Source organism: Phacochoerus africanus, chromosome 10, assembly GCF_016906955.1.
Source record: "Phacochoerus africanus isolate WHEZ1 chromosome 10, ROS_Pafr_v1, whole genome shotgun sequence".
Taxonomy (NCBI): Eukaryota; Metazoa; Chordata; class Mammalia; order Artiodactyla; family Suidae; genus Phacochoerus; species Phacochoerus africanus.
Window position 1 is genome coordinate 66,934,908 of NC_062553.1, and position 22,996 is coordinate 66,957,903.

Consider the following 22,996-nt stretch of genomic DNA (forward strand, 5'->3'; position numbering starts at 1 on the left):
GGAAGGTTCTTTTATAACCGATATACAATCCTGATAGTAGATTCTCTGCTTTGGTAAAGAAAAGAGACTTGCTATCTTAACTTTTTTGTTTTGTTTTGTTTTTTTGGTCTCAGTTGTTTTCTTAGCTAGATAACAAATGGTATGATCATTTTAATAGTAATGAACCATACAAGTTCTACTCGCCTCATTCTGCTAAGAAAGACAAATTTATCAAAAGGCACAATGGAAATTCACTGCTAATATAATACCACAACAAGTGTGATCTTTGGCTATTTATTGGAGTTAGGTCAATATTAACAACAAAGGAAAACCAGAAAAACACAAAACTCACTTTACGAAGAAAATTTAAATTATGTGCAACAGTAATACTTGGTTGTATTTTGAATGCTCAAATCATCTTTAGCAAAAGAGAATTTTTTTAAAGCACAAAACATTCACTCTCCATCACTTTTAAAATGTAGGATATCATTCTTCATATTTATTAAATTATTTATTCCAAGCAACATGATCACATGGAAACGTATGTCAGAGATATAGAAACTTAGCAATTTTTTAAGGATTATTCGATAGGTAGGAGGAGATATACTGGGTTTTCAAGGCTGAACCTAAATGAAATTAGTTCCTATTTACTCCATCTAGCACTGAAGAACCAAAGTATCTTTACTGTCCCTAACTAGGTTTTGAATTTTTGTCTTTTAGATCAATGCCTTATATCTAATTATTTTGTATTTAACTCTTGAAATCAAAAGAATCACCCATTAATCCTTGAATAAATTTTTTTAAAGTTTCTCTATCAAGGTATCCATTTTAAGGACAGTAAAAGAAAGAACAGAAAACTTATTCTAGATGAATTCGTCATAACCAGAGCAGAAGCCAGGAATGATGACAGGGAAAGGTTTCTCAGAGGATAACTTAATGACATTACTAAAATTATGGGAATCCATATACCACCTAGATGATTAGGAAAGGGGTTATTAGTTAAGTCATTGTCTGAAACCCACTGAATCACTGGTCCTTTTGAAAAATGATTGGTCCTCCTTTTCTAAAGATGGGGTTTTTAAATTTAAGAGAAGTTCCAAGCAGCAGAGTTGAAAGATCAAAAGGACACAGACCCTGAATGAATCTAGATTTCTCTTCATAGGTAAAGGAGTGAGGTAAGATATCAAATCTTTGCTTTCAGAATTTTAACAGAAATTAGTCAAGTTTTCAGAATAAACTACCAAGATCACCCTAAATGCATGTGTAGGTCAGTGATTTGAGCTAGGGTAGGAGTTTTCACATCTGGAGGACTATATTTCCATCAGTTACACTACAAATCAAAATTACAGTTTTATTTATAACATCTTTCCTTGAATTAGAAAAAGTTTGACTCAGTTGCTATAGTTTTAATATATTTTAATGTTATCATAGTTTTAAACAGAAACTATCTGGTACTGATCTGGTCAGATCTGTATTGTAGTATTCTTACCACTGTGTAAAATAGAAAATAAAATTGTCTTCATGATAAGGACATAGTTCACTGATCCCAATCAGGGGCCTCTCATGGTCCAAAAGACCCACTCCCTTCAATGTAGAATCACACAAAGAATTAGGCCATGTTGTTCATAAATTTATTCAACTACATCGTATGCCACTGAATGAGTAATCTGGGCAAGCTAAAAGGACAAGGAAACGATTTCAGTTTTTATAAACAGCTGCTCTGAGAAAAAGAATGAGTTCTGTTACAGATATGAATAAATGTACCTTTTTACTTTAAATCCCATAAGTAAAGACTGTAGAAGTCACCCGACTACTCTTCTGATTGAACAATACCAAGTAATTATTGTTATGGTTTTTACGTAGAAATTTTTTTTTAAAGTTAAGGTTCACAACTTATCTTTTAGATGTTTCATCTGAAAATGAAAACTATGATCCTTCTTGGGATACTGGGAGCCACAATGTCAGCTCCGGTAAGTGAACTCATGATACAATTGAAATCATTGTGCAAAACGCCTAACAAATCCCTCCTTTGACCATTTCTGTTTCTGTTCGTTTGCTTAGCTCATTCCACAGCGCCTTATGTCTGCAAGCAACAGCAATGAGGTTAGTTTAGATACCTAAATAATGTCACCTAGCTTTTTTATTTGTTTGTTTTCTGGAAACACAGTAGGGAAGAGATAAAAGCCTTTTGTTGATTTAATCATGCAATTCTACCTACTAGCTCTTTATATTGGAAGGCATTTCCAAAGTTCTTGTTTGTTTTGTATGCCAAGTTGTTTCTAGAATATTATTTTGCCTCCCTTGCTTGATTGCAAGTTCTTTATAAGAAGACAGATCCTTGTATACTTTTCGTTCTAACAACACCTAATATGGTTTACATAGGTGTTTAGAGCATAAAATGACTGGAGTTCCTGTGTGGCACAGTGGGTTAAGGATTCATCCTTGTCACTGCAGTGGCTCAGGTCACTGCTGTGGTGTGGGTTTGATCCTTAGCCCTGGGAACTTCTACCTCTCACATATGTGGCCAAAAATAAATAAATAAATAAATGAATGAATAAAGCATAAAATGACTAAGTAAACCACTGAGACGGGCTAAAGTTGTGCAATTTTATATACAGCGTGGGAGAGGTAGTTAAATCCTAACCTCTAATCACTGTAATTCAGTATAAGCTTAGTGAGAAAAAAATCTCACCTGAAACAGGAAACCGTCAGCAGCCAGCTCTGACTTGTGCTGTATTTGTAGTAAACATCATTCGTAATAGTTTTAACATGTGTAGTCATCATGTTTTCATGTTATCTTTCTTTCTTTAGTTACTTCTGAATCTTAATAATGCTCAGCTTCAACCATTGCAGCTACAGGTAACCTCGACCTCAGTAATTACTTCAAGAATGTTTTTCTACTGTTCATTTCCCGGGGTACTTGGTATGAGAACAAAATGTTTTCTATTTCCACTTCTGAAATCTCAACTCTTAAAGTTATGAACTTGTCCCAAAGTTCTAATGATCATTTGTTTAAAGATTAAAGTTAAAAACTCTAATCTGATTAAAATTTATTGAGAACTTAGTATATGCCAGGCACAGATTCTCACAACTCTGAGATAGGTAAATTAACCATTTTACACAAAGTCATACTCAGCTAGTTGGTTTAAAGAAAAAAACAAAATCGAAACCAGTCTGGCATCTGTAGAAACTGTACCCCTTATCCATTTCATTCTGCCCCACATTTCTCATCATGACCATTGGGAATTTAGCATCGTTCATGCTGTTTGCAGGACTCATAATGTGCCAGGGTGCTGTCCTTTTTTCTAACACAGCAATGGAAATATAGAGATTGTTTACATTTTGTGTCTTTCTTGCTCAGGACTGCTTTTAAATGCTTTCTGAAAAGAAAGAGAAATGCCTCCTTCCTTCCTTTTGTATCCTCCCAGGGCCCATGGATACCCCCTTTCCCTGTGATTCTACAGCAGCGGCAGCAGCAGGCTCAAATCCCAGGACTCTCCCAATTCTCCTTAGCAAATCTAGACTGGTTTCCTGGACTGGTCCCAAACCAGAGAGCCTTCCCAGGACAGGTCAGCTTTGCTCAAGTCACTGAAGCAAGACAGCTGGACCCCTCACAGCCTCAGACATCACCACAGACCCAACAGGGCCCTAATTATGTAAGTCGGATCTCTTCCATCTTGTTACCCCGAGGGGAGAGAATGTGAAAACGAATATGAATTCATTTTGAAATAAGACAGGAGTTATTGAGCAAGAATTCTTTCTCATAATATGTTTCTGCCACCACTGGAAATGCTTTCTGATTTTTGACATGAAAAGTGTCATTTAAATTTTCTATTTTGGGATCATAGTCACAAAACCAAGGTGTTGAAATATGTCTTGGAAAAGATAACCAGGGAAATTTCATCTTTTTTTTTTTTGTCTTTTTGCTATTTCTTGGGCCGCTCCCGCGGCATATGGAGGTTCCCAGGCTAGGGGTCTAATTGGAGCTGTAGCCACCAGCCTAAGCCAGAGCCACAGCAACGCGGGATCTGAGCCGCATCTGCAACCTACACCACAGCTCGCGGCAATGCCGGATCGTTAACCCACTGAGCGAGGGCAGGGACCGAACCTGCAACCTCATGGTTCCTAGTCGGATTCGTTAACCACTGCGCCACAACGGGAACTCCGGAAATTTCATCTTTTAAAAAAAGGGAAAATTGTATTAATGTTGGTACCGATCATAGATGACATTTTGTCATCATAGAAGACTGCTAATATAAATTATATGGCTAGGTCTAAAGAAAACAGCTTTGGAATATTAAATTAAAAAGCCAAGTATAACTTCTTTATAATTCATTTTTTTTGGCAGGTTATGCCCTCTTTGTTCTCCTTCAAAATGCCTCCAGAGCAAGGACAGGTAAATGAAAAGAATACCATCATTTCCATATAGAGATGGCTGCATATACTCGCTGCCGAATGCTTTCTTTTGTATTTGCAACTCTTTATATTTCATATTTGTATATTATCCATACAAGGCTATTACTGTCTGGATACCACCATCTGGCATCAGTTTGTTAATGTTAGGCTCACTTAATAGCTTCTAAAGAAAGGCTAGCTGAGACTGTCCAAGATGCCTGAGTTTCCAGGACATTCCTGAGTTGGGACTTAAGGAGCTCACCAAGCCCTAGATAGCATCTTCATCCTCTGCACGTAAAGTGCTGACACTGAGAACAACTCTGGAGAAATATGATGGGCTAACTTTGCCCAACCCTAAGTTCTGTCTCAGAGGAAGATACATTAAATTGATAAAATATGATATGATTACAGAGAGTTATGAAATTTTTCTCAAAACATTTCCAGGTTTTTGTATGTTTTCAATTTAACTCCATATCACCATCAAATGGTGATGATTTCCATCCAATAAGAGAATCTTTAAAAATATGAATGCAAGCTATTAGAGTCATTAAAGTAATATAGAAAACCCTCTCAACATTAGGCTAATTAATTTTATAATAACCTGGTTTCAGAAAAATTAGGGATATAGATAAATTTTATTATTCACCAGAATACTGACCATTTCATTAAAAAGTTATACCACTTGGCTCTAGTGTAATCCATAATTATGTGATTTTCTCCACCCAATTACAAAACAAAGTATCTCTAGACATTATCTCATTCTATGCCATAGCATTTAGAGAGTTAGATACCTGACAAGTGGAATTACTTCATCTTAAAGATCAAGAAACTGAGTCTTAAAAAGATTAAGTTCCCAACCCTAATGAAAATAATTGTTGAGTTAGAATATAGTTCTTGACCATTCCTTTAACCACTAAACCAGTAGCTCTCCACCTTGGCTTTGCATTTGAATCTCTGGTGATGATTTTGAAAATTACAAATGCCTGGACCCTGCTCATACCCTATGAATCAAAACCCCATGAGTAGATCACAAATATGATTACCTGTTAAAAAGTTCCATTGGTGGTTTTGATTCTTAGCCATAATTAAGAACCACTGCACAAAATATACCTCTTTTCAAACCATGGTTATGGTTTTTTAACTCTTATATTCTATATAATCTCATATTTAATTATACAAGGAAACCAAAGAGAATATGAAACTCTATACATGTACAATGATTCACATTTTCTATAAACATATATGCATATAGAAACACACAGATATAAGTAGAAGCCAATACATGATAATGTGGCTAGGGAAATTGCAGGTGATTCTACTTGTTCCTTGTCTATTCTGGATTTTCCAAATATTCTACAATGCATATGGATTGTTTTTATTTATTTATTTATTTATTTATTTATCTATTTATTTATTTTGTCTTTTTGCCATTTCTTGAGCCACTCCCGTGGCGTATGGAGGCTCCCAGGCTAGGGGTCGAATCTGAGCTATAGCTGCTGGCCTACGCCAGAGCCACAGCAACACAGCAACTTGGGATCCGAGCCGCATCTGCGACCTCCACCACAGCTCACAGCAATGCCAGATCCTTAACACACTGAGCAAGGTCAGGGATCGAACCCACAACCTCATGGTTCCTAGTCGGATTCGTTAACCACTGAGCCACGATGGGAACTCCTGGTTTGTTTTAATAAAATGCTAATTACTAAAGGTAAAACATTTTTGACTATAAGTTCATCATGACAGAATTTCTAATACCTTGTCCTACAGAATGAAGAGTTTCAAAAAATATTGGGGCTCTCTTCCTGCACAGATTCTCTTTCTGCACAGGCTCTCCTCCTCTTACATATTTTCAAAGTAATTTATGTATAAAGTTTGTATATAAAGTCCAAGGTGCCCTTTTTAGTTTTAGTTGAATTCACTACTGGTTTTAGATGAATTCACTACTTCCTGGAATATTTGACCAAGCAACCTTGAAGCAAAGTCCAGTGTTGAGTGCAATGGAAGTTTTTTTTAAAGTTGGGCAAGGACTATTCTTTTGTTCATAAAACTGCTAAATATAAATCAGCTTTAATAATGTTGACACTAGAAGTTAGTTGTTTTTTGTTTTGTTTTTTTTAAAAAAAGGCCCGCACTGACCTAAAGAAAGCTCTTCTGTGCTTTAATGTTTACACATAGATGCTCCAATATTATCCAGTTTACATGCTCCTACCCTGGGAACAAGCTCAGCAAACAGCTGCACAGTCACCTCCGCAAAAAGGACAGCAGCTCTTTGAGGAACAGGTACTACAAGTGTTTGAATTTAATCTGACTGGTTGCACCTAGAATAGAAAAGATAAGGTAAATTTTTAGAGAAGAGACTATCTGATTATACTTGGTGCAAAAACTGAACAGCTTGTATTGGTGGTCATAAAAGGATAGAGTGCTTTCTTTTAATGTGTTACTAATTTGTAAATATCCCCCAAGGCTGAATTTTTAAGAAAAGTCAGTGAACAGCCTTCAGTCAAATTGGAGGCCCAAAATTGAATCATCCTGGAAAATGAAGTTTTCTAACTTTTAAAAATCTACCAGCATCCCTTTTGTCATACCTATGCATGGTTTTTTTAAATAGCTACCATGATAAAAGATACTTGTAACCACTAGATCTTGAGCTACAATTAAATAACTTGCAATAAATTTGTAGAATTATAATACAAATTCAGATGGCTCAAACATAACTAGAGTTTAGTTAGAATGGAAATTTTCTTAATTTTTCATCACTTAAAACTTGCCCCCCAAAAAAGAGAGTTCCCTGGTGGCCTAGTGTTGTCAATGCTGTGACAGAGGTTTGATCCCTGGTCCAGGAACTTCTGCATGCCAAAGGCATAGCCAAAATAAAAAAAGTAAAACTCAAAAAAATAAAACTTACTAAACCAATTAGAGAAAACTGCTTTAAATGATGGGTAGACGTACTTTCAATTAAGTCACATTAATTTAAAGAGAAAGGGAGGAGTTTTAACCTAGAAATCATATAGTGTTAAAAGGATGCCTGGTAATTTAACAGTAATTTTTACCACCTAGGACATAGAACCTTCAAAAAGTATTTAGTTAAATATGAAAACAAATAATTGAAAGTAATCATTGATCACATGATAAAAATCATCAGAACAAATCTAATGCCTTTTTCAAAATTCTGACAGATGCCATTCTATACTGAACTTGGATATGTTCCACAACAAGTAGAACCTGTAAGTGAATGCATGCTTTTCATTAAAAAACATAATAATAACTTAACAGCAAGTATTGGAATGACTTCTCACAGGGCCTGGGCTTGTGTCAGGTGGTTTAAGGGAAGGTTCAAGGAGTGATGGCTCATTTTGAATTGAGTGTTCTCAAGAAGAGAGGATTGTCCTATGATTGGATAACTTACGGATTCTTACCTAGACAGCTAAGAAAAACAGAGTGAGGCAAAGGCTGTGATGGGTAAAGAGGCAGGAATTCTTCAGAGTAGCCAGGACCTACGGATGCCTGGCATTTTCACACCTTGCACAGACACCTTGCTGTAGACAAGAGTACAAAGTGGTGTTTTGATTGCACGTCGTCGTGCTCGGAGGCAATCCTGTTTGAGGCTGGTGTTCTGTAGGATTGCTAATGTGCAACAGAACACCAGGGCCCAGCAGAGAATGTCAGGCCAGCTCCTGACAACACAGAAGCAGAGAACTGGGGGGTCAGGCCAGGTTCTCAATGTCGGGAGCTGCTTATCTATTTCTCAAATTATTATTTTCATTTTTAAGACACTGCTGAAGAAGCTGGGAAGGGTTTAACTGCCATAGGTGCAAAACAACTTATGTTATAGTTTAATAATTTAGATATTTTAATTGTTCAGGTTATGCCAGGAGGACAGCAGCAACCAGCCTTTGATCCCTTCCTAGGCACAGCTCCTGAAACTGCTGTGATGGTAAGTTTCTCTACTGCACTGCTAGCTACTGGAAATCAGCAACTGACAGCCCACAGGTCCCTGCTATTGTTCCTTTTAAAGGAAATGTTATTTTTATTCCATCAATAATTATTACCCCTTCCCTTGTAATCTTTTTTCACTCAAGATTCAATTCACTCCAGTTCATCAAATATTTATTGAGGAGCTATATGCCTGACACTCTCCTCAGGTACACTCATTTAAAATCAGGTATTAAGAGACATCCATGTTTGCTGGTATATATTCACAGTCTTTCTAAGGGATGGATTATAATTGAGAAAATTAATAAAGGTATTTGCTTCTGAAATTAAGTCCTTGCCTTGAATCTCAATCCTATTGCTTTATATGCTTTACAATTTTGACCTCAAGCTTGAACCTGTAACCACTTTGTTTTCTTTCTCATCCTCTACAGACAGCAGAAGTGTTACCATATTTTCAAAAAGAAATGATACAGTTTAAGCACAGCAATGGAGGAATTTTCATTCCTTCAACTTCACAAAAACCCAGCACAACAAATGTTTTCACTTCTACTGTAGACCCAACTATTACCCCAAAGCTCATGGAAAAGAAGGTAATCAAAGATTCATTTTAGTAAGAAATTGATGTCTAATAGAAAATATAAGGTTAGTGCTTAACTTATAGGCCTCATTCATGGAGTTAATGATATAGTAGAATATACGGTCTTAACCTTGAATAAGAAGACCAATAATTCCTTACTGATTATCAATTTTCTGAAACATAATTTAATTTTGATTTAACAAGAGCTTTTTATGAATGTCCTTTTGTCCCTAGGCCAAGACTGATAGCCTGAAGGAACCATAAGGCATTATCCTAATCATTCAGAATTTGGGGTAGGTATTTTTCAAGTACAATGATATACCTAAACTTAAAGAAAAAAAAGTAATGATTACATAACTAATAAAAACGAAAAAAAAAGTTAGTGCATGTATTTTCCTATGAAGTTAACAATAATTATGATACTCTAGCAATTTTTAAAAAATTAAAATAAATCTTTGAGGATCATGTCTATAAACCTGCCATAAACCTATGCCATAAACTTGGCATTAACTGAAAACACAAATAGTAAATATACTAGGTCCATGTAAAAGATGTTCTATAGACAGTACATACAAAGTTCACCCAAATCACCACTTTACTTTGCAAGTTAAAAGTTATAATAATGCTGGAGTTCCTGTTGTGGCTCAGTGGTTAACGAATCCGACTAGGGACCATGAGGTTGTGGGTTTGATCCCTGGCCTTGCTGAGTGGGTTAAGGATCCAGGTTGCCATGAGCTGTGGTGTAGGTCACAGAGGCAGCTCGGATCCCGTGTTGCTGTGGCTCTGGTGTAGGCTGGTGGCTACAGCTCTGATTAGACCCCTAGCCTGAGAACCTCCATATGCCATAGGCGTGGCGCTAGAAAAGACAAAAAGACAAAATAATAATAATAATAATAAAATAAATTTTTTTTAAAGTTATAATAATGCCCATATCTGTACTAGTTTGGAATGAAATAAAACCTCAAAGAGATTTTAAAAAATTGTACAATCACATGGAAATTTAAAATGTCATGATTTTATATTGATTGCTGTCCCAATGGGCTTTTTGGGCTATGAAGCTAGTGGATGTTTGATAGAATAGGTTGAGATGGCTCCAAAAAGTAAAAAAGTACGCACTAAAAAGCAAACAATTAGGCCTGAAAGGGAAAATTAAAAGGCAAAGATTCTTGAAATCTCCTTTCTGCTGCCTGTGAGACTCTTCTGATTTCTGCTTCTATGAAAATGAATATTTAGCATTCTTCAGATTTTAAAAAAGTCTAAAAATACAACCAGAAGTGAATAATGTGAGGATTCTTTAGAAAAGTCTCTTCTATAATAAAGTATTTTGTACCACGCAAGTCAATTTAATCAAAAATAGTGATTTCGGTATATACGACTTTTACTCTGTGGGCACCAATGTCAGAAGAAGTAGTTTTCCATTATTGTTAAGCAATTTACAAAATATCTAGGAAATTTTAAGAAAATGATCTCATGGTATTAAAATGCTATTCTATTTTATTTTTCAGAGAAAAAGATGCAGCTGTGCCTTGGATATTATGTTAGGCTATTTGCTTCCTCAATGTTAATGTCAGTTCTTTGGAAAATACGTTTTGGATCTTCTCCTGAGTTTCTTTTTACTTAAAAATAGTATTATTCTCTTTAATGTCATAGAAAAGTAATGCAACCATTTAATTAGCCTTATCTTTACAAAATTGTATTTCTTTTCAAATATCCTCTCATTGCATGATCTGAAAAGTAACAACAAGATAAAGCTATTTTCACTGAATCAATTGTACAATTACATTAATAAATGAAGGCTCTGGAAAATAGTGGCATCAGTGAAAATAAAGGTAACCTGTCTTTGGATTTATGAGTATGATGACTGAGACTGATGAACTAAAGTATGTGCTTAACTTTGACATATCACCTCATTATTCCCCCCAGGCCCATTCAGCTAGATTTCTTCTGATGCATTCCCCATTAAAATCAAAATTATTTGGTGGCAGATATCATAAAGTGCATGAACCCAATTTGACACAGCTACATGGAGAGAATGCTATCATCACTTAAATGGATGCAGCCCCAGAAAGATGAATACTGGTTTGAGGCATCATCCTATACAAAATAGGGCATCGATTTTGGATTTCATTAGATGTGCCTTCCATCTGGCTTTGACCTATCAGCAAGTCGCCAGCTGAGTCTTAGTTTTCACAGGTGTAAAACAAAGATAACTGTGTCTATCTTTTCAAAAGATAACTTTATCTATCTTTTCAAAATTTCTGAAAGGACAGCATAAATAGCACATGTTAAGATACCTGGCTCATACAAAGTACAGCTGACACTTGAACAACATGAGTTTGAACTGTGGAGGTCCAGTTACACCCAGATTTTTTTCAATAAATTCCTACAACCATACTATACAATCCGCAATTGGTTGAATCTTTGAATATGTAACCATGGAGACAGAGTGCCAACTGTAAATTAATTTATTTATTTATTTATTTATTGTCTTTTTAGGGCTGCATCCACAGCATATGCAAATTCCCAGACTAGGGGTCGAATAGGATCTGCAGCTACCAGCCTATGCTACAGCCACAGCAAAGGCAGATCCAAGCTGCGTGTGCGACCACAGCTCATGACAACACCAGATCCTTAACCCACTAAGCAAGGCCAGGAATTGAACCTGCATCCTCATGGGTGCTAGTCAGATTCACTTCCACTGAGCCACAATGGAAAATCTCCGACTGTAAATTTATACACAGATTTTAAGTCTTTGCTCTTAACTCCCATCTTGTTTAAGAATCAGCTGTACTCAGAAAATGTTAATATTCCCCTTTTCACTTGTGACTATGGAAGTTTTTCTTATTTATTTTCTCAGCTTTGTATCTTTCGGCTAAAATTTTAGCCAGAATTTTGGATAAAATTCTGTGAAAACAGAGAAAATCATATTCAATATACTTCACATATTTGTATGTAGACGTGTGTTGATGTGTAAACAGAAAAATGATGAGTTAATGAATGAGTAAATAAATAAATGATTATGTAATAGGTGGTTTCAGACATATTTGGTTAATATTTTAGACTTTAAAGTTGATCACAAATCCTAGAATTATATCTTTTTCCACCATTTAGTAACGTTCTAACTCTGGAATCTGCTACTTACCCTACAGAAGAGTAACCCCAAAATCACCTATTCTACCCTAATCTTATACTTTTCTTTTCCTCCTAAATTGGTGAGTTGAGTGAAAGCAATTCTGCATAATTGACAGACCTCTCAATAACAGACATGACATAGGTAGTCAAAGAACCTGATGTCTGATAAATCACAGGTATTCAGCACTTAGGAACTTTATGTCCCAAAATTCCAAAAGTTCATGAGGTCACTGAAAAATTGTCCAAGGTAATGCATGCTGAGCATTTAGAAAATATTCTTGAACACAGCAAATATTCTACTTCTCTATTGAAGGAGGAGGAGAAAGGGGATGGTCAGAGACTGAAGAAGAAAGATGGGCACAACGCAGCTGTTCTATCTGAGGGTACACTGAAGAGAAGCAGAGCTCAGGGAAAGCTGCGAAACTCTAAGAATCATGCTGTAATCGTCAAAAGCTTGGCAATATCAGGGGTTACAGTAATAAATGCTTTGAAAATTACATAGATAATATAAATACACTATTAACATATAAAGTCATAAAATGGATAAGTTCTACATAAATAAAATGATGCAATGGTAAACATTGAGAAACTAATTCAAGAATGAATATTTTGATAAAACATTAATATTAAGCTAAGCATGCCAAATTTATTTCTTTGTTGCTGGCAATATTAAAAGGACCTTATTCTTTTTTTGTGTGTGTGTGTCTTTTTAGGGCCACACCTGAGGCATATGGAGATTCCCAGGCTAGGGGTCTAATGAGAGCTATAGCTGCCGGCCTACGCCAGAGCCACAGCAATGCCAGATCCGAGCCATGTCTGCGACCTACACCACAGCTCATGGCAACGCCAGATCCTTAACCCACTGAGCAAGGCCAGGGATTGAACCCAAAACCTCATGGTTCCTAGTTGGATTCGTTTCCTCTGTGCCATGACGAGAACTCCTAAAAGGACCTTATTTGCACAGATGGCTTTACCAAATCCAATTTAGTGACTCAGCTTAAAAATCATTTCCCAAATCTCAGACTGTTCAAAATCCAATCTGTTTCAGGAAGACCTTAATTTGAAGATGTTAAGTCTTGGTAAGGTATTCTTGGGCAAAACCTTTGTTTGAAAACTCTAGTCACTATCAATGAAATATTCTATATTTTCACACTATTTTATAAAAAAACTTTTAAATTCTGTAGTTTTTGTTACCAAAGTTAGAAAGACAAGAGTTCAGAGTTAATGGAAATATCACTGGGACACAGGCAGAGAACTATGTTTTATGGGTCTGTTTGTTTTACCCCTGGCATCCCAATCTCCCCATTCCAGGCCAGTGAAGGAAGGCAAAGCCGAAAAACAGTCAATTCTGAACAAATTTGACCAGGAAAAATTCTACGTAGAGTAATTTCTCTAGAATCAGCTTTGCATATATTTGATAATCTTCACTTTAGCCTCAAAATTTTCCCTACCACCCTTCTCCACTGGGTGCTTCCTATCGAAATGTATTATAATATAGCCTTAGTTCAAAACTGCTGTATAGAATTCATGCATGATCTCACCTCCAGTCCTGCATGTACAATCCATCATCATAGTCTAGAAACACTTTCAAATGTGTAGTTTAAGTGTGTAGTTTGATGAATCTACTTCAAATTTACATATACATATATATGCACATATACATATAAACGTATATACCTTATAATCACCACTCCTATCAAGATACAGAACACTTATACCACTCAATCCTCCTTCACTTTTCCAGTCAATCTTGTCTCCCTATTTTCATGCCAAGCCACTACTTTAAAAAATAAAATTTTTCAGTTCCCATTGTGGCTCAGCAGGTTAAGGACACAACATTTTCTCTGTGAGGATGTGGATTCAATCCCTGGCCTTGCTCAGTGGATTAAGGATACAGATCCAGCATTGCTGCAAGCTGTGAGGTCGCAGGTGCAGCTCTGATCTGTGTTGCTGTGGCTTTGGTCCAGGCTGGCAGCAGCAGTTCAGATTCAACCCCAGGCCTGGGAACTTACATATGCCATAGGTGCAGCCATTAAAAAAAGAAGAAAAAAAGAAAAAAGAAACATAAAATTTCAACACGTATTAATTTTTCCTATTCTAGGACTTTATATACATTAAATCATACACTATGGATTCTTTTGTGTCAGTTTCTTTTACTCCATCTTATGGCTTAGGTTGTATGTTACATTGTATGAATGTACCACAGTTTCTTTATCCATTTTTCTATTGAAGAACATTTAGTTGTTTCTAATTATTGACCATTAGGCATAAAGCTGCCACAAATATTCTTGTACCAGCCTTTTGTAAACATATGTTTTCATTTCTTTTGAGTAAATACCATGAGGTGGAGATAAATCATAGGGTAGGTTTATCATATGTAACTGCTAAGTATTTTCCCATGTGGCTGTAGCATTTTATACTCTGACCAGCAATGTGTCCCAATTCTAGTTCCTCAACCTTCTGGCCAACATTTAGAATTGTCTTTAATTGTCTGATAAAGGAGTCCATCAATTCTACATTACACTTTAAAAAAAGTTTTGACTTCAGTAAATGTTTTGTTTGCTGAGTTTTCTACATATTTGATTTCCATTTTTTATTTTCTTTACTCTATGTACTTTTTGTTTAAATTGCACTTCTTTTCTAGTTTTTTTTTATAAGGCAAATATATGTAATAGAAGTCAGCAAACTTTTTTTTGAAAGGGGCAGACAGTAAATATTTTTGGCTCTGTGATCCATACAGTCTGTTGCAACTACCTAACTCAGGTATTGTACAGTGAAAGCAGCCCCAGATAGTATGTCAAAGAGTGGGTATGGCTGCTTTCCAGTAAAACTTTATTTTAAAAAAAGGGGAGGGGGTAGATGTGACCCTTAGTCTACAACTTCCAACCCACTGCTTAGCTCATTGATTCCAAACACTTTTTTTTTCAGCTATACCCACAGCATGTGGAAGTTCTCAGGCCAGAGACTGAACCCCATACTACAGCAGTGACTCAAGCCACAGCAGTGACAATGTGGGATCCTTAACCTGCTGAGCTACCAGGGAACTCCCACTTCTTCTTTCTATTTTAATATAAGCCTTTAAAAGCTAAAAAAAAAAAAAAAAAAAAGTCTTTCTAATTATTCCTTTCTTTTTCAACTCATGGGTTAGTAAGAAACGTGCTGATAAATCTCTAAATGTTTAGGGGTTTTCAGCATATGTTACTGCTACCGATTTGTAATTAAACCCATTTAAATCATATTCTCTATCATATGAGAACATATTCTACATCACTGTATTCCTTTGGAAGTTACTGATACTAGTCTATGGCTCAGGCTTTGTTCCATCTTGATGACTATTTCCTGCTCACTTTATTTTTATTTTTATGTTTTTCTTTTGAGGGCCACACCCACAGCACATGGAGGTTCCCAGGCGAGGGGTTGAATTGGAGCTACAGCTGCTGGTCTACACCACAGCCACAGCAATGCAGGATCCAAGCTACGCCTGCGACCTACACCACAGCTCATGCAACGCCAGATCCTTAACCCACTGAGTAAGGCCAGGGATCGAACCCACAACTTCATGGTTCCTAGTCAGATTTGTTTCTGCTGCACCACAACGGGAACTCCCTGATCACTTTAAAAGCAATGTATATTCTAGAGTTGCTGGTGCCCATGTTCTACAAATATCCATTAGATCAACTTAATTGTGTCATTCAAATTTCCTCTATTTTGTCAGTTAAAAACAAATGTGAAAACCTGTAACTGTGATTGTTGATTCATTTATTCTCCCCTACTTCTGTCAATATTTGTTTCATCTATTTCAAAGATCTGATTTTAAGTGCATACACATCTGAGACTCATATTTTCTTGAAGATTGGCCTGTTAATTAGTATGACATGACCCTAACTTATCTCAAATAATATGCCTTGGGGTTTTTTTGGCCACGACCATGGCATGTGGAAGTTCCTGTGCCAGGGTTGAACCCATGCTACAGCTGTAACCAGAGCCACAGCAGTGACAACGCCAGATCCTTAACTCGCTGAGCCATGAGGGAACTCCTAACATGCCATGATTTGAACCTTACTTTGTCTAATATTAATGGACACATGTAAGCCTCTTCTGCTTAGTATTTACATGACATAGGTTTACCATCCTTTTCTTTTTTTAAATATTTATTTTTTAATTTATTTTCTATTATTTTCCCCAACACACTTCCCCCCCCACTGTACAGCATGGGGACCCAGTTACACATATATGTATACATAATTTTTACTCCCATTGTCATGCTGCATTGTAAGTATCTAGACATAGTTCTCAGTGCTACACAGCAGGATTTCAAAGTAAATCCATTACAAGAGCAATAGTTTGCATCCGTTAACCCCAAGCTCCCAATCCCTCCCACTCCCCCCCTCACCCTGGGCAACCACAAGTCTATTCTCCAAGTTCTTGATTATCTTTTCTGTGGAAAGGTTCATTTGTGCTGTATATTATATACCAGATATGAGTGATATCATATGGTATTTGTCTTTCTCTTTCTGACTTATTTCACTCAGTATGAGAGTATCTAGTTCCATCTATGTTGCTACAAATGGCATTATGTCATTCTTTTTATGGCTGAGTAGTATTCCATTGTGTATATATACCTCATCTTCCTAATCTAGTCATCTGTCAATGGACATTTGGGTTGCTTCCATGTCTTGGCTATTGTGAAAAGAGCTGCAATGAACATGCGGGTGCATGTATCTTTTTTAACATAAGTTTTGTCTGGATATATGCCCAAGAGTGGGATTGCAGGGTCATATGGTAGTTCTATGTATAGATTTCTAAGGTACCTCCATACTGCTCTCCATAGTAGTTGTACCTGCTTACATTCCCACCAACAGTGCAGGAGGGTTCCCTTTTCTCCAAACCCCCTCCAGCACTTGCTATTTGTGGACTTATTAATGATGGCCATTCTGACTGGTGTGGGGTGGTATCTCATGGTAGTTTTGATTTGCATTTCTCTACTAATCAGGGATGTTGAGCATTTTTTCATGTGTTTGTTAGCCATCTGTACATCTTCCTCTGAGAAATGTTTATTCAGGTCTTTTGCCCATTTTTCAATTGGGGTGCTGGTTTTTTTCCTGTTGAGTTGTATAAGTTGTTTGTATATTCTAGAGATTAAGCCCTTGTCAGTTGTATCATTGGAAACTGTTTTCTCCCATTCTGTAAGTTGTTTTTTTTGTTTTCTTTCTGGTTTCCTTTGCTGTGCAAAAGCTTATCAGTTTGATGAGGTCCCATGGGTTTATTTTTGCTCTTATTTCTGTTGCTTTGGGAGACTGACCTGAGAAAATATTCATGATGTTGATGTCAGAGAATGTTTTGCCTGTGTTCTCTTCTAGGAGTTTGATGGTGTCTTGTCTTATATTTAAGTCTTTCAGCCATTTTGAGTTTATTTTCATGCATGGTGTGAGGGTGTGTTCTAGTTTCATTGATTTGCATACAGCTGTCCAGGTTTCCCAGCAATACCTGCTGAAAAGACTCTTTTTCCCATTTTATATTCCTGCCTCCTTTGTCAAAGATTAATTGACCATAGGTGTCAGAGTTTATTTCTGCATTCTCTATTCTGTTCCATTGGGCTGTATGTCTGTTTTGGTGCCAGTACCACATTGTCTTGATGACTGTGGCTTTGTAATATTGCCTGAAGTCTGGAAGAGTTATGCCTCCTGCTTGGTTTTTGTTTCTCAGGATTGCTTTGGCAATTCTGAGTCTTTTGTGGTTCCATATAAAATTTTGGATTGTTTGTTCTAGTTCTGTGAAAAATGTCATGGGTAATTTGATAGGGATTGCATTGAATCTTTAGATTGCTTTGGGTAGTATGGCCATTTTTACAATATTAATTTTTCCAATCCAGGAACATGGAATATCTTTCCATTTCTTTACATTTTCTTTAATTTCCTTGATTAAAGTTTTATAGTTTTCAGCATATAATCCTTTACCTCCTTGGTCAGGTGTATTCCCAGGTATTGGATTTTTTGTGATCCAATTTTAAAAGGTATTTTTGTATTCCTTTTCTAATACTTCATTGTTAGAATACAGAAATGTGACTGATTTCTAAATGTCAATCCTGCTACTTTGCTGAATTTGTTGATCAGTTCAAGTAGTTTCTGGGTTGAGTCCTTAAGGTCTTCTATGTATAATATCATGTTGACTGCATACAGTGACAGTTTTATCATTTCTCTTCCTATATGGATGCCTTTTATTTCTTTTGTTTATCTGATTGCTGTGGCTAGGACTTCCAAAACTATGTTGAATAGCAGTGGTGAGAGTGGTCATCCCTGTCTTGTTCCAGATTTTAGTGCAAAGGCTTTCAGCTTTTCTTCATTGAGTATCGTATTGGCTGTGGGTTTGTCATAAATGGCTTTGATTATGTTAAGGAATATTCCGTCTATACCCACTTTGGTGAGAGTTTTTATCATGAATGGATGTTGGACTTTATCAAATGCTTTTTATGCATCTATTGAGATGATCATGTGGTTTTTGACTTTTCTTTTGTTAAGGTGGTGTATGACGTTAATTGATTTGCATATGTTGAACCATCCTTGTGAACCTGGGATGAATCCCACCTGTTCATGGTGTATGATCTTTTTGATATGTTGTTGGATTCGGTTGGCTAAAATTTTGTTGAGAATTTTTGCATCTATATTCATCAAAGATATTGGCCGATAGTTTTTTTGGTGGTATCTTTGTCTGGTTTTGGAATTAGGGTGATGGTGGTGTCATAGAATGTCTTTGGGAGTGCTCCTTCTTCTTTAACCTTTTGAAAAAGTTTAAGGATGATGGGCACCAGTTCCTCTTTGTATGTTTGGTAGAATTCATCTGTGAAGCCATCTGGTCCTAGACTTTTATTTGTAGGGAGTGTTTTTATGACATATTCAATTTCATTTCTAGTGATCAGTCTGTTCAGTTGGTCTATTTCTTCTTGATTCAGTTTTGGCAGGCTGTAAAACTCTAGAAAGTTGTCCACTTCTTCTAGATTGTCAAATTTGTTGGCATATAATTGTTCATAGTATTCTCGGGTTTTTTGTATTTCTGCAGTATCCATTATGATTTCTCCTTTTTCATTTCTTATTTTGTTTATTTGGGTTCTTTCTCTCCTCTTCATAGTGAGGCTAGCCAGAGGTTTGTCAATTTTGTTTACCTTTTCAAAGAACCAGGTCTTGGTTTTATTGATTTTTTTCTATTGTTTTTTTGAATCTCTATTTTATTGATTTCCTCTTTGATCTTTATCTTACTCATGTTTCTCTTCACATTGTATAAATCTTTTGCTTTTTACCATCTTTTTCTTTCAATTTGGCTTTATATTTAAAGTGCGTGTCTTATAAAGAGTATATAATTGGTTATTGCTTTTTTATCCAGTTTCAACATTTGTCTTTTTTAAATTTTCTTTTTTCTTTCTTTCTTTCTTTTTCTTTTTTTTTTTTTTTTAGGAGTTCCCATCATGGTGCAGCAGAAACAAATCTGACTAGGAACCATGAAATTGAGGATTCATCCCTGGCCTTGCTCAGTGGATTAAGGATCCTGCATTGCTATGCACTGTGGTATAGGTCACAGAAAGGGTTCAGATCTGGTGTTGCTATGGCTGTGGTATAGGCTGGCAGCTATAGCTCTGATTCGACCCCTAGCCTGGGAGCCTCCATATGCCATGGGTGTGGCCCTAAAAAGAAAAAGACAAAAAAATAAAATAAAATAAATTTTCTTTTTAAGGTGTAACCTGGAGCATATGATAGTTCCTGGGCGAGGGTTGAATCAGAGCCTTAGCTACCAGCCCACACCACAGCCACAGCAGCACCAGATCCTTAACCCACTGAGCAAGGCCAGGGATTGAACTGGCATCTTCATGGATACTAGTCAGATTCTTAACCTGCTGAGCTACAATGGGAACCCCTCAGTATTTGTCTTTTAATTGAAATGTTTGTCTTTTAATTGAAATGTTTAGTCTATTTAAATATGGTATGATTATTGGTATGGTTGGGTTTAAATCCACCCACTTGCCTTTTTGTTCTGTATTTGTTTTCTGTGTTTTTAGTTCCCTCCTTCCCTTCTTGAGTTAAACATGTATCCTTCCTTTCTCTTTCCTTTATAGAATACTTAGCTAATAGATATATACCATTTTGTGTTTCCATGAAAATCATACTATATATCCTTAATTTATCTGGTCTATTTAGAATTATTATCCTATCTCTTACACATAACAAGATTATTTTACATTAATATAGTACCATTTATCTCCCCTACTGTTCTTTGTGGTAATGTTCTCACATATTTTATTTCTACATAAGCTTACTGATTTATAAAAAAAATACACTTATATGTACTAAATATAAATAATATAAGTCTTTTTTTATAATATAAATCTTTTTTTTCCTGAGTTGCTTATGAGACTTTCTCTGTGTCTTTGGTATTAGCTGACTGATTGTAATAGACAAAAGTGTGATTATCTTTATAATAATCCAAGTCGTTGTACACTGAATTTCCTGGATTTAACATTGGTTTTTGACCAAGTGTTGAAAATGTTCTCAATACTTCTTTGACTATTTTTATTTTCCATTTTCTCTCTTCTCTCTTTCAGGAACTCCAGTAACTAGGGTGTTAGATTATTTGATATTACCCCTTGGCCATTGAGGTTTTGTTAAACTTTTTTTTGAGTGGTTCAGTTTGGAACATTTCTACTGACTTCAAATTCACTGAACTTTTCTTATATCCAATTTGTTTCTACTGATAATCTCATCCAGTGAGTTTTTTATTTCAAGATTTTGAAAATTTAAGTGCTGGGATTTCCATTTGATTAACAATTTTCTTATCTTTCCAGAAATTTTCTAACATTGTACTCAATATATTAATCATAATACTAAAAAGCATTCAACATATTTAATCCTACTTATTTTAAAATTCTTATCTGTTCATTCCAGTAAATTGTGGGTCTGTTTCTATTGACTGATTTTATTTTTGAGTATGGGTATCATTTTTTGTATGATCAATTTGACTCGCAGCAGAGTGTCTAGATTAGACATTCTTTCTGAGTGTGTCTGTGAAAGTATTTCCTAATGAGACTAACATTTGACTCAGTGGACTCAGTAGAGATGGCCCTGTCCAGCATGGGCAGGCAGCATCCAATCCACCAAGAGCCTGGACAGAACAAAAGGCAGAGGAAAGATATGTGTTGAGTGATCTAAAGCTTCCTTTGCCCAAATAAAATGTAAAAAAGAAAATGCATGATCTTTTTGAACACACAGTTACTAAAGTATATAAAATTAAAAGTCTGTCTTTTTTTTTTTTTTTTAAATAGCCACAACTGCAGCATAGGAAATTCCCAGGCTAGGTGTTGAATCGAAGCTAGAGTTGCCAGCCTACACCACAGCCATGGCAACACTGGGTCTAAGCCACGTCTGCAACCTGCACTGCAACTTGTGGTAATGCCAGATCCTTAACCCACTGAGTAAGGCCAGGGATTGAATCCACATCCTCAAAGACAATGTCGGTCCTTAACCCACTGAGCCACAATAGGAACTCCATCTCTTTAAATGTACTGCAGCCTTTTGTTCAAACAGTCTGGAATGTAACCTCTTTTGGTATAAAAAAAATTTTTTTTAAATAACAGATTCCATAACATTTTAAAATCTCTATGGCCATCTTATACATGATTCACTAAATGGATCTTTCCTTGATTCATTTCATGTTGCTTGTATTGTGGTTAGGGACTGACTAATTATGTGTTCCAATTACAGTTTACTAGACCTGTGATCTTAGATACCTAACTTCTAAGTCACCTTTTCCTCATCTGAAAAATAGGAATAATTGCATAGTTTACCCATAGGGCTGTGGTGAACATATACAATGTATTCCATGTAAAGCACATAAGTGTTTTGATACTGTTACATGAATAAGGTAAAGCTAATAGGACATTTTCTAACTAGGTGACTCCTTTAAGATTTAGTATAATTAGAATCTGTTAAATACATAAAACTTCTTATATTTTGCTAATTTAATAATAGAAATAAGGGGAGAAATTTGAAGTTCTGGACAATCAATGTGGAAAAGATCAGATATGTACCTGAAGGAGACACAAAATTCCAGACTTCTGATTATTGCAAACTGCCATGTAGAAAATACCCATTTTTATTTAAACTGTTAAAGCTATAAGGCAAACAGGAAAAATGTTGTCATTGTCATTTACCTGAATGAATGGGCGATTATACAAGACTAAGGGAATTGCCCAGGGTAAATGAGTGAGTGTGATTCAGATCCTGGATGCAGGACTCTGCAGGCCAATTACTTCTCCGCATGAGGAGTGTCATTGGGGGAAATGTACTCAAGAGAAACCACAGGAAGTGCCTACAGAGCTCTGCGTGACACAGAGAGGGTAGCAGTATGGTAGACAATGTTTTATATCAAAATATTTAGATTCTATTAAAATATTTTAGAAAAACTGTAATAGTTCATAAAAAAGGAAATCATTGATTTTTTAAGGTTTCTTATTTAATCCCTACTAGTTTGAATTTGAGAAAATAATTATTTATTTTGCAGAAGGCAAGGGACATTTTGAAAATATTTGGAATATACAAACATAAGCTGTTTGTAATATACATCAAATATGGCAATATGGACTACATAAGCTATTTATGACATATCAAATATGGGGATTTCCATCATTTGAGTCATATGAAAAATAAATTATTAATAAAACGTGGTATACAATTCAAATTTTGAATTATGTTGCATGCATATGGGGCACAGGTAATAAATAGGGATTCTCAGCAATTGCCTTTTGAGTTTCATGCTAGGTTTAACTGATAAAGACACCAGGACATAGCCAAAGCAATTTCTCAAAAGCCTAATTTGTTCACTCAGTAAGTATTTATTAAGCACATACTTGGTGCCAGAGTAAGCAAGGTCCATTCCAGGGAAGAGTGTGGTGGACATGGCACTGTCTGGCCATGACTTCTGGGTCTTGCTGATGCT

General features: G+C 35.9%; 1 protein-coding gene across 1 annotated transcript; it reads left to right on the plus strand.

The window, feature by feature from the left end:
- Positions 1-1,740: 1,740 nt before the first annotated feature.
- On the plus strand, positions 1,741-10,729 carry ODAM (odontogenic, ameloblast associated). Its single transcript, XM_047799213.1, has 11 exons — positions 1,741-1,949; positions 2,041-2,082; positions 2,791-2,838; positions 3,408-3,635; positions 4,328-4,375; positions 6,550-6,654; positions 7,551-7,598; positions 8,237-8,308; positions 8,739-8,897; positions 9,119-9,177; positions 10,390-10,729. The coding sequence occupies exons 1-10, from the start codon at positions 1,884-1,886 to the stop codon at positions 9,146-9,148; spliced, it is 846 nt and encodes a 281-aa protein (XP_047655169.1). The 5' UTR covers positions 1,741-1,883; the 3' UTR covers positions 9,149-9,177; positions 10,390-10,729.
- The last annotated feature ends 12,267 nt before the right edge of the window (positions 10,730-22,996 follow it).

Coding starts and splice junctions, on each gene's coding strand:
- ODAM (XM_047799213.1), top strand. CDS start 1,884: ATGTTTCATCTGAAAATGAAAACTATGATCCTTCTTGGGATACTGGGA. Junction 2,083..2,790: donor CTGCAAGCAACAGCAATGAG/GTTAGTTTAGAT, acceptor TTCTTTCTTTAG/TTACTTCTGAATCTTAATAA. Junction 6,655..7,550: donor AGCAGCTCTTTGAGGAACAG/GTACTACAAGTG, acceptor AAATTCTGACAG/ATGCCATTCTATACTGAACT.